This window comes from Nilaparvata lugens, unplaced genomic scaffold (assembly GCF_014356525.2).
Source record: "Nilaparvata lugens isolate BPH unplaced genomic scaffold, ASM1435652v1 scaffold5590, whole genome shotgun sequence".
Classification (NCBI taxonomy): Eukaryota; Metazoa; Arthropoda; class Insecta; order Hemiptera; family Delphacidae; genus Nilaparvata; species Nilaparvata lugens.
In genome coordinates, this window is record NW_024091399.1 from 5,801 (window position 1) to 20,821 (window position 15,021).

The following is a 15,021-nucleotide window of genomic DNA, read 5'->3' on the forward strand; positions in this document are numbered from 1 at the left end:
TGTGATTGAGTGAATGAATCATTGCCATTTCGCTTTTATATTTACATATATACTTTTGCTGGTGGAGAATAAATCATTTATATACTTAGGAAAACCTCATAATATAGAATTGACAAACTAATATAATATAGAAGACAAACCTGCCTACAAATTTGGTTCAGTGGATTTTTATTTCTGTTCATGGGTGTGTGAATAAGTGAATAAATCATTCCCATTCAGCTTTAATATAATACACAGATATACTTTTGCTGGAGGAAAATAAATTCATTTATATACTTTGGAAAAATTCAACATATAAAATTGCAAATAAAACCGAAATAGTATATTCTCTAGAAAGTAGATAGTATGTGGTAGGTTCACTAATATTTTGAGTATAAAATATCATTCCAATAAAATAGTTCCAATAGAATCATTTAGAGACTGTTCACATAATATCAAATTTTATTCAGAATTGCGCTAAGAAGCGAGTAGCAAATTCTCATGGGTTTTTGTTGGTAGGGAGTCCCTCGCGGGAAGGTCCCCACTCACTTGAATATACCTATAATCAGTAGTGAGTGACAAATTCTGTACATTATGGAGTAAATTAACTATGATTAAACTTATTTCTATACAACAAAAAACTATATTATTCACATGACATTAAATTGGAGCGATACAGTACTTCATCTTATATGCTACAAAAACTTATGTGTGTGAATGCTAACAGGATCCTATATCATTGTGATTCATTTATTTATTCATTCTTCAATGATGGTATTCTATTTATCAATAATTCATTTAGGAGTCAGTTATACGAATACAGCTAACCGTAAGATGTGCATACAAATGACAAGCGTAGTACGGTTATGTTAGAAATAATGTATGTCTAGTGTGTGAACACCTATAGTGAGGTCCACGTTATAATGGCAGTAGAGAAAGATAGGAGAAAAACCTTGCCGAGCCTCTGCCTTATCAATGCCTTCTATAAACGGCAGCAGATACAGGTTTATTGATGTAATATTAACTGTTCATTCTCGTGATCAATTATATTTCATCAAGCAATAATTATAATATTCTATAATGAATTTACGTAATTAAGATGAAATACCTATATTGTTAATTAATCATTGATTCTACAAAGTTAGAAAGACGATCTGGCAATAGAGCAAAGCGAGAAAGAGATTGCGCTATCCGCCTTGTTGAATGATAGACAAGGATAGCAATACCATTTCTAATCAAACACTGCCATTATAACGTGGACCTCACTATAGTGTTCTTTATCGTATAGTATAAAAAGTTGATTCTAGAAACAGGTTATTCTTAAGCCAGGTTTACAACAGAGTTGTAAACTGTTGTTACCGGATTTCAAAAAAATTTCGACAATTTGTCGTTAATTTCTTAAAAAATACAGCAACATTCAAATTGTTTTCTACAGAAAAAATGACAACACATTTTGTTGACAGCTCTGGTATAGACGGCCTTCAGTCATAGTCAAGATCTTACATCACAAGTCAGAAACTAATACTTTGATAGGAGTAGATCTAAGAAGAGTCTAAAATATATTTCTTCAAATGTTTTCATCCCAACTTAAACTATTGGTAAATAACTGAAATTCTGATAAACTTCTTTCACTTTTACAATAGTAAATTTTATGCATAGTTTCCATAAGTTAACCACAAAGTTTATCTATAATAGATGATTAAACGATCTTGTACGTTCCTTACTAAAGCTGCGTTTACACTAAAGTTATTAACAAAATGTTAATAACTCAATCCTCATAGATTCTATTATTAAACATAACTTATCATACACATGATGAACATATGTGTTTTTCAATCTAATAGAATCTATAAGGATTAAGTTATGAACATTTTGTTAATAATTTTGGTGTAAACCCAGCTTAATGATTCAGGAATCAAGTTATTCTAACAAAATCATACAAAATGAGCCAGCAAGTAAAAGCTCTCAGAAAAAGGAAAGTAGTTATTTCCTCTGTGCTGATACAGTGACAGGACTAGTTCTAAAAAGAGGCGGCTAATAACTAGCCTAAACTATTTTAGACTAGCAGGTAACCCGTGCTCTGCAAGGGTATGTTCAAAGCACAAACTGAAAACTTGACCTACTGAAGTCTTGAAGAATTTAAAGAAGGTCTATAACCATCCTGGATAAATTGAGAATCTATATGCAAAATTTCAAGTCAATCAGTTGAGTAGTTCAGATGCGTCATTCGTGAATTTCCTATCCCGTACTTGTATAAGCCAATTCTTTCCATCATTATATTATAAATGAGACTAGCTGGAACCATGACTAGACGAGTGACGGCTTGTATCCAACATCTGCGCTAGCCTTTGTCTGAAGGCATGTACCTGCAAAATAATTCATCAGTCAATAAATGAATAAGTCATTAGCTATTAGTGGATGATTAAATAATAACTATATTTTTCATATAATTACTAGTACTCTTATATTTTGCAAACACAGCCAAAGAATCATCGAGTAACCCAGTACAAGTAAATAAAAAATAAGACATTCTAATTATTCATTAATTAACTCAATGTCATGATAAACTTCTGATAATAATAATAATAATAATAATAATAATAATAATAATAATATATTAAGCGAGCAATTTCTGTATATCTGTTTATATTTTTATATCTGGTTATTTATGTTCAACGGATCTCGAAAACGGCTCTAACGATTTCCACGAAATTTGGAACAGAGTAGGTTTATGATATAAAAATTCGATTGCACTAGGTCTCATCCTTGACTAACTCGCTGAACGACATTAAAAGGATAATTCATCCTTGGCTGAAACAGCTGAGACTTTCGTCGTCCGTGGATGGTAAAAAGTGACCGAGTGATTCTGTGGAAAATCAAAATATCGCATCCCCGAAATTCATAAGCTGACGTATAGCCAGCTGTAAAATATAAACACGATCATTTCAGGGAATTGTGTTCTGTTTATCAATAAATAAAAATAACCAGCGAAGCTCGGTGCCCCGATATTAATAAATTATCTCCATTTCTTCCTAACCATTTTATCAACATGCACGTTGAAGAGAAGTTTTGAGATGGTTTTATTATTTATTAGGAAGGCATGGAGACAACTTGGCAGGATGAGCTGGATCACCAGAGAATTCAAGTCCCCACGTTCCTTTTATTTGCTCTACTACATTAGTGAGGAGTGTCCTGGAGTTTGCCTCAGTGATCTGTTGAAGAGAAAGGATCACTTCAACACAAAGAACCGAGGCTACAAAGAGAATTTGTCAGAATGTTGTGTGGAAGGTGTTTCCCACAGTTTCAAGGACTGCAGTTCCAGTACCGGGAGGCCTGTGGGTTGGGGGAGCTTTGAGTCGATCATCGGGCTCAAGAATGTGTTGAAAACCAGAATTCAGCCACAGTATCCATGCTTGTCGTAGGAGGCGACTAAAATGGACCTCAAGGCAACTTCAGAAGTTGCCTTGCCTTCAAACCCACGGGATCTACCCCATCAGGGCAGTTTCGGAGGGGCAAAAAGAAAACCCAAGAGACCAGAGATGGGTGAAACTCCAGGCACAAATGTAGGTCAAGAGGCTAAGTCGAGAGTGGCCAGGTGCCCTAGAGGCAATTTGGCGACCCCTCCTTCGGCGGAAGGACCTATAAAGAAGCCAGGAGTGAAACTCACGTGGGTCACGATTTTGTGGGTGGAGATACCAAAACTCACCACTGCTCGGAGAGCAGGCCATTCAGGCAAAACTTTTTGCGAGAGGCGAGGCTTCTGACCCTGCAGAGTTTCGGTGGGGCAAAAATAAAAACCCAAGAGACCAGAGATGGGTGAAACTCCAAGCACAAATGTGGGTCAAGAGGCTGAGTCGAGGGTGGCCGGGCGCTGGGCGCCCCAAGATGCAGTTTGGCGTCCCCTCCCTCAGCGGAAGGACCTACATAAAGACCAGGAGTGGAACTCACTTAGGTCACGAGTTTTGGGTGGAGAAACCAAACCTCACCACTGCTCAAAGAAGGACGGCTATTTAGGCAAAACTTCTTGGGAGAGGTGAGGCTTCTGACCCTGCAGAGTTTCAGTGGGTCAAAAAGAAAAACCAAAGAGACCAGAGATGGGTGAAACTCCAGGCACAAATGTGGGTTAAGAGGCTGAGTTAAGGGTGGTTGGCGCCCTAGAGGCAACTTGGCCACGCCTTTCTCAGCGGTAGGACCTTCAAAGTGGGCCAGGAGTGGAACTCACGTAGGTCACAAAGACTATCAATCTGAAGTGACTTCCAAGCATATCACACTGGATTGCAACAAGCAACCTGGTGATGAATGGGATGTTAGTATAGGGAAAACTCCTGGTTCTTGTAAAGAATACAGGTATTGGTTTGCCTAACTAACATATTACTTGGGAACACAATAAGCTTCGGTTGACGTGTGATGTTCTTTGAACCTTTGGATCCTTGAATCCGTCCCTTCAAAAACAATAAACCGGGAGGCCTTCAACTTGGCAAATTTAGAGTCCTTGCAGTGGAGAAGAAGGGAATTTGATGCTAAATTTATCCATAAATCTTTGCATGGAGTTTAGGGACACTTTGTGGAGAGTGTTGGGATGGTTGTACCATCTCATGCGTTCTTAAGGCACCGACCCTTCAAGCCATGCATCAAAAGTTGCGTCTCTCCAGTCGAAAGATGCAACGAGATTGCCAACTTTTTGGCACCAGCTATAGACTTTTTTCCCACAATCGACTTCATGAGGATGCCCTTCGAGAGAGCTTCTACTGAACTTCAACTCAGCGACCATCCTGACGTGTGCGGCATACTCAGGCAATTTCTAAGCTGTTCTACTGCACTAGATAACCTTACAAAAAACTAATTGTTATGATGTATATCTTTGTAACTCACATGTTTTTTTTATATTCGTATGGCTTTCATTGGTGGGGAGTTCCTGACAGAAGTTCCTCCTCACCTGAATATATAATTTAAGCCGTCAATGAGCCTCACGACTGTCATACATCAGCCGGCACTGACAGATTAACATGGCCACCCGATAACACAAATTGAAATGACCTTAAGATAGCATTAGATAATTCAGATAATAAGTGAGGATGAATTAGACATTAGTATTATGAAGAATTTTGTGAACTGAAGACAACCTGTATCGGACTATGGAACTTCTGGAAGCATACTCAGGCTAAGTTTCTAATTCTAAGTTTATAACCTTATCTAAATTTGGGAGAGGAATAGCTATGTTACCTTATTTTTTCTCTCATTTTGATAATGTACTTATTGTATGAATGAATAGCATTACTTTAGTATTACTTGGTCAAAATTTATCAGTAATTTACAAAAATGACAATATCATGACATGAAGTAGCCTATGTTCGCTCCATTCATCAATTTAAAATTATAAGCTCAACTATCTCAATGACAACATTAATTTATATTCTGATCTCACTCTACAAATTCTTCTTCTAGTTACTAGTTTGTTATTTTACCTGTGAATGTCGCCCCACCCTATCCAGAACATGAGCTTCCAATCTCTGCGGTTTCGGCTCAGGTTTGGGCCTGCTTCGTTCCTGATTATGCATACTGAAACAAGAAATATACTTTTATATAAATATATAATGTCGGATGGACATGTTAAACTGTCGGTCCCGGCTGAAGTATAACAGTCGTAAGGCCCATTGACGGCTCAAATGATATACTCAGGCGAGGTGGAACTTCCGTCAGGTACTCCCCACCAATAAAAGCCATACGAATATTATTATTATCATATCAAGGTCATCATAAGATTGAGGCTAATAAATGAATAATTAGAATAAAACTTGAATTTTAAAAAACACATAGTAAAATGCACTTACTATTACTAGTGACACATGTGATATGCAACACAGTAATTAGAATTGCTTATTTTTATTCATTTGTACTAGGCTACTTGATGATTTTCTGGTCGTGTCTGTAAAAAATGAAGGGTACTACTAGTAATTCTATGAAGATTATAGTTATCATGTATTAATCCACTAATGGCTAATGACTTATTCATTTAATGACTTTTTTTAATTTAATGACTGATGAATTATTTTGCAGGTACATGCCTTCAGACAAAGGCTAGCGCAGATGTTGGATACAAGCCGTCACTCGTCTAGTCATGGTTCCAGCTAGTCTCATCTATAATATTATAAGAAAGGAATTGGCTAATACATGTACGGGATACGGAGTACATGATTGACGCATCATCTCTTATGAACTAATGAACTCATTAACTTGCTATTTTACATAAAGATGTGCAAAGAACGGAACAGGTTATCTGCTAGTCTATCCATCTATTCTATAATAATATAATGATGGAAAGAATTGACTTATACATGTACGGGATAGGAAATTCACGAATGACACATCATCACGTCTCAACTCATCAATTGATTAACTTGAAATTTTACATAAAGATTCTTAATTTACGGAGGATGGTTAAGGGCCTACTTTAGATTCTTCAAGATCTCAGTACGGTAGGTCAAGTTTTAAATCAGACCCTTGCGGAGCACGGGTTACCTGCTAGTCAATAATGAAGGAAGGAACTGGCTTATACACGTACGGGATAGGAAATTCACGAATGACTCATCATCACGTCTCAACTACTCAACTAATTAACATGAAATTTTGCATATTGATTCTCAATTTACCAAGCATGATTATAGATTTAATTGTTCAATATTTCAGTAGGTCAAGTTTTTAGTTTGTCTAAATTAAATCTATTTACAAATAGATCTAAATAAAATTTGGTTAAATCTATTTGAGCTATTAACAGACCCTTGCGGAGCACGGGTTACCTGCTAGTCATCAATGTGAACGAAATTGAAACAGATGAAAAAAAAGAAGACATCAAAGTCGAATATCTGATAGGCCTATCCTCTACACACTGCTAAACAAATGAATTATGCTATAATCACCTGTTGCTGTTGGATGATTGTGGATCGGATCTTTGTCGAAGATCTAGATTTTGGTGAGGGAGTCCTCGATCCGCGGACCTTTCGCCAGAATGCTTGGAACGGCTTCTCATGTGCGGTCTGCTGTCCCTGTCTGCAAATTTCTTCTGTAAATAAAACAAAATCACAAATTAACTTTATTGAAATTAAAGTAGGCTGGCATTAATAAAAAGGTTTTTTGTAAAAAATGTTTGGAAATCTTATTTTACAATAGTAGCCTAAGTCTATAGTGAGATTCAAGTTATAAAGTCAGCACATGATTAACATTGTTTCCTATCCTTGTCTGTCATTAGACAACGCAGATAGCTCTATCCTTTTCCAGATCCGCACAGTTTCAAAATCGTTATATACTATAAAACATGAACAAACATGATATAATAATATTCAATCTTGATTACGAAAAAGAATCATTAAATAGCATTCATTTATTTACAATGCAAATGACACTAATGTAATAACATTGGAAGATAAAATAATAAGATAGTCCTTGTGCTATTTTTCTTCCTAATTCATAGGTGACAAAGTCCAAGATAAGGTTAGAATTTCACGTGTAAAATTTTTATAAAATTAAAGTCCAAAATAAACATGAAAACTATACATTTTGAATTTAGATGGCTTGAATTAATAATAATAAATTGATTAGAAATAGTCCACTCAATTACCACTTGTAACGAATAATATTGAGTTATTCAAGAAAACTTGGAACCATTCAAGAAACACAGACTTGTAACCATGAAAATATATATTTGAGATTTAAAGAAGCACTTACTTAAAACAAGAATCTACTAAGCATTATTTAGTTGAATGAGGTGCAATGATTTTTACGGTAACATCCACTTCATCGAGATCTCAGTGGATATAGAATTCCTTATGAATGCTTTCCATTCAATTCAAACTATACTGAAGTGGATCTCAATATTGTGGTCAAAGTTAGTAGGTAATGTAGTGGATTCACTTGCAACTGTTAGAATTTCTTATTTATTAGAACAGTCACAAACACAATATTTGGAAAGAGAAACAGGCGATTGCCCAAAATTCTCAATTCCTTGACTTTGGCACATAAATAGTCCAAAGTGAGGTTAAGTTTAAAATTTCTGTTTTCACCAAAGATTAACACTCAGAGAATACGTATTCGAGATATGACTGATGAATTTTGAATTTCGAAGGGTTGATAAGAGCCGGAAATAACACTAAACAATCCGAAAGTTTCAATAATATTGAAATAAACTTGAAAATTTTGAGCAGAAAAATTAAAACTTCTATCACTGCAACTATCAGCTATATTGATAATATTATTGGTTCTCATTTAATTAATGCTGCATTTGAAGTGAATCTCAATATAAGAGGTAGTTTTTTTAAAAAAGGTAGTTTAGTGAGCTCTAGGCCTACTTTTAACTGTCAGCCTTCCTTATACAGAGTGTTCTGAAAAAAAGTGTCCATAAGTCAGGGCGTGATTCCTCACATCAAAAGAAGAAAAAAATGACCAATTAACATAGGTCCGAAAATTCTTAGTTACCTAGTTATATAGGGTGAAAGATTTCGTCTGAATTTCAGTTCCCCTGCTGAGACGAAGCCCCACGGGTATGTTGGCTGTTAATTAAGATGTACAATTTAGCGTAATTTATGTAAAATGAACTGAAAATTTGAATAAAACCGTTTCCAGACCTGTAGCTACAGTAATTTTCAAGATATGTGTCGAAATACGCGAAACTTGGTCTCGAAAAGAAGTTCCTTTAAGGTTTGAAGCAGATTTACTATGTTAAATGTATATAAACACAAAATATTTTTCTACAGAACTTGTAGAAAATTTAATTTTTAGAAAAAAGATGTAGAATAAGTCTATAATAGACAAACGTAACCTTTAAAAAAAAATCCTTGATATTACATTTGTAGAGAGCTTAAAAGATTTTGTCTATTTTTCATGCGTTTTGTATGTAATTGAAAATATTTTTTTAAAAGTTGCGTTTGTCTATTATAGACTTATTTCACATCTTTCTCTTCAAAATTAAATTTCCTACAAGTTCTGTAAAAAAATATTTTGTGTTTATTGTACATTTAAAATAGTAAATCAGCTTCAAACCTTGAAGGAACTTGTTTTCGGGACCAAGTTTTGCGTATTTCGTCACATATATCTTGAAAATTACTGTAACTACCGGTCTGGAAAGGGTTTTATTCAATTTTTCAGTTCATTTTACATTACGCTAAATTGTACATCTTAATTAACAGCCAACATACCCGTGGGGCTTCGTCTCAGCAGGGGGAACTGAAATTCAGACCAAATCTTTCACCCTATATAACTAGGTAACTAAGAATTTTTGGGTCTATGTTAATTGGACTCTTTTTATGTGAGGAATCACGCCCTGACTTATGGGACCTATTTTCAGAATACTCTGTATAAGGAAGGCTGACAGTTAAAAGTTGGCCTAGAGCTCACTAAACTACCTTTTTTGGAAAAAAACTACCTTTTATATTGAGATTCATTTCAAATCAGCATCAATTAGATGAGAACCAATAATTATTAATACAAGGCATTCTAACAGTTTAAAGTGAATCCCACTACATTACCTATTAAACTTAGGCCTATATTGAGATGCACTTCAGTATAGTTTGAATGAGAAACATTAATGTTTACTATCAAAAACACTGACAGTAGCAAGTGAACTAGCTCACCTCATAAGCACCAGCTTCCTTGAGCGTGCGCAGATGTTGCACAGTGGCCTGACCAGACTGACCCTGCTGTTGACTTTCCAAAATGGCCGCCAGTCTCTGCTCAAGCGCCTCCTTCTCCTTCTCCAGCTGATAGACGCTCGCATTCAAGTCTGCCTTCTCCTCTCTCATTGACATCACCTCCTACACACAACAAATTACTAATTAAAAATGATTAACTGAATGGAAATGATTGATGAATGAACTTAATGATAAATGATTGAATGGAAATGAAATGATTGCATTACTGAATGGAATTATTCAATTATCAAAACAATCAGAAATCATTTACAGTAGAACTCCAATTATCCGAATTAATGGGGAACGGGACCCATTCGGATAACCAAATATTCGGATAATCGGAGTTTTTTTTTTTAATTGCCATTGGAGAGAAAAAAGCTATGTTTTGATATTGCACTATTGTTTTATTGAATTAAATGAAAGAAACATGATATTTTCACATATTTTAAATGTACTTATAATGTACAAGTTTAGAAATAAGAATCATGTTTTTTTAAACATCTCCGTCGATGCAAGCTGTTTTGCGGTCTTCGCAGGTGGAAGAATAATAGCACACTTAGACTTTTTTTGGACAAATTATTTTCTGTGAGTGATTCAGATGATCGGAGTCTTTTTTTAAACTGCCATTGGAGAGAAAAAAGCTACGTTTTGATATTGCACTATTGTTTTATTGAATTAAATGGAAGAAACATGATATTTTTACATGATTTAAATGTAAATAAAATGTACTTATGTACAAGTTTAGAAATAAAAATCATTGTTTTTTAAACATCTCCGTCGATGCAAGCTGTTTTGCGGTCTTCGCGGGTGGAAGAATAATAACACTTTTTTTGGACAAATTTTTTCTGTAAGTGATTCGGATAATCGGCGATTCGGATAGTCGGAGTTCGGATAATTGGAGTTCTACTGTAGTTGAGACTGGGACAGAGGAACAGGCTTAACCTTCATTGATACGTTATTATTTGAATGAAATTTTTAATTCATTGATACAACCAAAAATCATTTCGTTAATACTGGAACAGAGCAACAGGCTTAACCAAGAACTGCTCTTATTGAAAAATTCAGCATTATACTCTGAATAAATATTGTATGGAGGGTTAAGTGTAAGAGTGCTGCGCCCTAACTTCGCCCTCCTAGGTTTTTAATAAAGGCAGCGATTCAAATCAATTCAATAAAGGAAGTTGAGACTAGAGAAAAATATCAGTCAGGACAATCACATCTGCCTCAAAGTCATGTCTTGAGGTTGAGGGAAAAGTATAAGTTACTATAGTCCGTACAAAATTACTTTTGACGGAGGTATATGCGCAGCCTATTTAAGAATAATTTTGGCACTCAGTGAATCTTTTTAGCTAACTATGTACTTGATTATTGGAAAATGAATTTTTCCTCCACCTACTAAAGTACTTACTTTACCTCTGAAACCTAATACTAAAGTGTCACTTTTCGCTCTCGGTAGTAAAAAACAGAAAAACTCCCTGGGAGTAAAAGTGACTCCATTTAAATAACATGGGAGCATCTCTATTTTAAAACTTATATTGTAATAGGTAAGAAGGTCTAAGCTCAGATGAGAAAGCATAATAGAGGTGTCTGTCATTGAATCAACTGAATTCAATACCACAACACAAAATTGATCAACTCATGAAATTATGTTTGTATGATATTATATCTTAATATTAGTAGACGATAAAAATTTATACAATTTTAAAAATATTTTATTCTATTCAAAATACCAGCCAACAAATATTTTGATCTGCAATTCAAATCTGAACCGCGTGATCTGGAGTCAGCCATTTTTGGTAGACGCACATTGATATAATGTTACAACTTTTGCCGATAGATAGCGCAATCGGCAGTGCCAATCAGACGACCGGTTTTTGGGTTTCAGATTTAGGTTATGTTGTTAGGAAACATTGTCACCAATACGTTAGTTATTAAAATGATATTATTTGCAGTTTCTATAAAAAAATGTAGATGGAGGAAAAATGTTGTGTACATCACGAGCGAAAAATACGTTTTCTCCCTTGGGAAAATTGTTGCCCTCGGCTTCGCCTCGGGCTTCAAACTTTTTCCCACAGGTAGAAAAAGTTGTACTTTTCACTCTAGATATACAAATAACTATTGAAGGAGGGATATGCGCAGCCTATTCAAGAACAAATTTTGGCACTCAGTGAATCTTTTTTAACTATGTACTTGATTAATTGGAAATAATTTTACTTACTTTTACAATACCTTAAAATCTAATATCACTTTATCAGCAAGATAATTGGCTGAATGATTCTTCTTTTCAAAAATTTCTGCTTCCTCCAATAGAGCAAGGTGTACTGCAGCGACGATGTTGCCATACTAAAGCGGCCAGCGTTCTCTGATTTCCAATGAGTGCTCAGCTGCTCATGATACGCATACGGGTGTTTTCTCTCTGGAAGCATTCAGTCGACTGAGTCTAATCGACAAATTGGTAACTGTGCTTCTACCTATGACTATTCATCACTGTAATTGGCTGATCTCCCTCCATTTCTCTGCGTCGGATATTCCTCCAAATCAAAAGTAATATAGAGTTGTATGGACTACAGGTCAAGTCGGATTTGTATAGGTGCGTACAGACTTTCGCTCTGCTCCGCAACCGAACGTCACTCCAGCAGAGCGATTGATGATCGACCGGGGAGCAACAGTTTCGACCGGGGAACGCGAGAAGATCTAACATCTTCCGTAACGTTCATGATGGGTGCGTGGGCAGAGCGACTGTGGTTCGATGGAGGAACGAGGGCGGTACGAGGGCGGTACGAGGGCGGTACGAGGGCAGAGCGTGCTCGGTGCGGGTTGGGTGCGTATATGTGTACGCAGTATGGTGGGTGATCGAAATCATCCCATTTGGTTTACTGGAGAAACCGTTTGGTTGCACCAGCACTGTGAGGCCGCATCACAACGATTCCGGATCACATCGATTCCGGATCAATCGATTCCGGAAGTCATGTCAACTGATGTCTTCAATTTTTCGACACCATTCACGCACATCATCATCACTCATAACATTTCCTGCGTAAACTTGAATCATTCTTTGTTAGATTTATGCTGAACTATTTAAATAAATAAATAAAGGCTTTTATTGAACGAAATTTCATCACATTTTAGAAAATAATCAAGTAAATGTTAATACATTTTTATTGTCAGCATTTTCTCCTTGGCTGAGTGCCGTCAGGAGGTTGCTGAACTATTTCCTGTTACTTGCAAAAAACGAATAACGCTACGCCACTAGCATTTGACAGGCGACTGAGTTGAGGCTGTCATGTTTCAGAGCCTATAACTCGAAGATTGACGATCTTGCCGTACCGATCACAGGACCTTTGGTGGGGATAACAAACTGTTCAGCTCTGAGAAAATCACTCCTCCCCCTACCGCTTGTCTGTGTCTTATAATATTTGATCAGAGGTTGAAAAAAATTACCTTCGTTCTTTTTCTAAGGCTGTGCAAAGGCTAAAAATAAACTTTCTACTAGTGATATTTTTCAAAGTTTTTCGATTTGTATATCATCAAGCTATCAAAATGGAAAAGTTTTCTCAGGAAAACATTTTTTTCCGATCATTACTTTTGAGATATGAGCGACTGAAGTTTGATTTTTGGGACAGAACATTTCAAATTCGGTACGATATAAATCCATGAGATTCAGGGGATTCATTCTTCATGTATTTCATCTAGTAGAACAAACATTATCTGAAAATATAATTTTTGGAAAAGTTATTCAATTTACCAAAAATAACTCAACTAAAAGTAATTTTGGTTATTTTTAGTAAATTGAATAACTAACTTAAAAATTGATATTTTCAGAAAATTTCTGTTTTACTAGATCAACAATACTACGAAGAATCTATCCTCTGAATCTCATGATTTATCTCTTACCGAATTTGAGATGTTCTGTCCCAAAAATTAAACTTTAGGCGCTCATATCTCAAAAAGTAATGATCGGAAAAAAGTTTTCCTGAGAAAACTTTTCATTTTGATAGCTTAATGATATACAAATAAAAAAACTTTTAAAAATATCACGAGTAAAAAGTTTATTTTCAGCCTTTGCACAGCCTTAAGATTCAATTGACCTCCAAGTACTCAAGTAAGGTACATGAAATGCATGTTATTACTTAGTGGATTAAAGTTCACATTTGACAAGAAAACTTGGAACAACAGAAAAACAGAAACTTGAAACCACTATAACACTAAAATTTGAAACTTTAAACCACTAAAATTGTTCTTGAATTGAAACTTTTCTTGAACCACTAAAATTTTGCTTAAATTGAAACTTTTCTCGAATTTGAAACTAAATTTAAAAACCAGAAAAATTTGAAACTTGAAACCACTAAACCACTAAATTTTTTTTGTATTGAAACTTTTCTCGAATTTTTCTTGAACTACTAAAATTTGAAACCATTAAAATTTTTCTTGAATTCAAGCTTTGTTGATTGAAAACTTGGCTCTCTATTTTTTAATGTAACCTACAAATGGGGAAAATGAGATAAAAACAGTTGTGACTGGATGTACTTATTGAACGCTAACTTGAGCCAAGTACCAACCTGCATAAGCACAGCAGTCTCCAAGTCCAGTTTGCGCGCTCTGGCGGGAGAGCACAGAAGCAGTGCCTGTGAGGGCGGCTCGTAATAGCTCTCCAATTGAACGACGGCTCCTTCAATGGTACCTCGTTCGCGTCGCAGTTCTTCTATAACCGTTCTCAACTCGTCTCTCTCCTTTTCAGTCCTGCAAAGCACAATCTCATTTCAATCAAATGTTTCTGACTTTGTAATTGTAACAATTGGCTTTGCCTTCAATTACTATCCTATCCTCACGAAGCCGTCGGTCCCGGCTGCCAAAAAAGCTATCGTTAGGTGATGTGAGAGGCCCTGAAATTGATCAGTTGCGACCTGAAAACTCTGACACCAGACCTGTGCCAGCCAGGTCACTCGATATTATTATTATTTATCCTCACGAAAGCAGCCTGCACATAAATATTCAAGTCTTTAATCATAGGGACAATAGTAGCGTCAACTAAGCGTCCACTAGCTGTCGCGGGAACATGGAATTGCAAATGTCATGTACATTGGAGTTCTGGAAATTTCCAATTCCGCGTTACCGTAGTCTGTGAAACTAAAGTCTGTGATATATTACTTTTAACATGAAGAGGAGAACCCCATTTCTCCTCCACAGTTTGTAGCGTAGACACAGACGGACATCCTGCGCACAATTGGATGCGCCGTGTCATTTGCTCATGTTCTTGTGATGAAAACATACACAAACCAATATACCTGCTGACCAGTAGATGACTTGGAACATTGCCAGCAATAGCTGGAGGGGAGTGTTGGTGCGACGCGTTGCAAAGTTC

General features: G+C 35.9%; 1 protein-coding gene across 1 annotated transcript; it reads right to left on the reverse strand.

The window, feature by feature from the left end:
- Nucleotides 1–2,202: 2,202 nt before the first annotated feature.
- LOC120356036 (colorectal mutant cancer protein-like) lies at nt 2,203–14,399 on the reverse strand (the record flags this gene model as incomplete). The annotated part of the gene is made up of 5 exons (XM_039444819.1): nt 2,203–2,345; nt 5,445–5,538; nt 6,897–7,039; nt 9,603–9,782; nt 14,219–14,399. Coding segments are annotated over 5 exons (673 nt in total), but the record flags the coding sequence as incomplete, so codon positions are not given.
- Between the last annotated feature and the right edge of the window lie 622 nt (nt 14,400–15,021).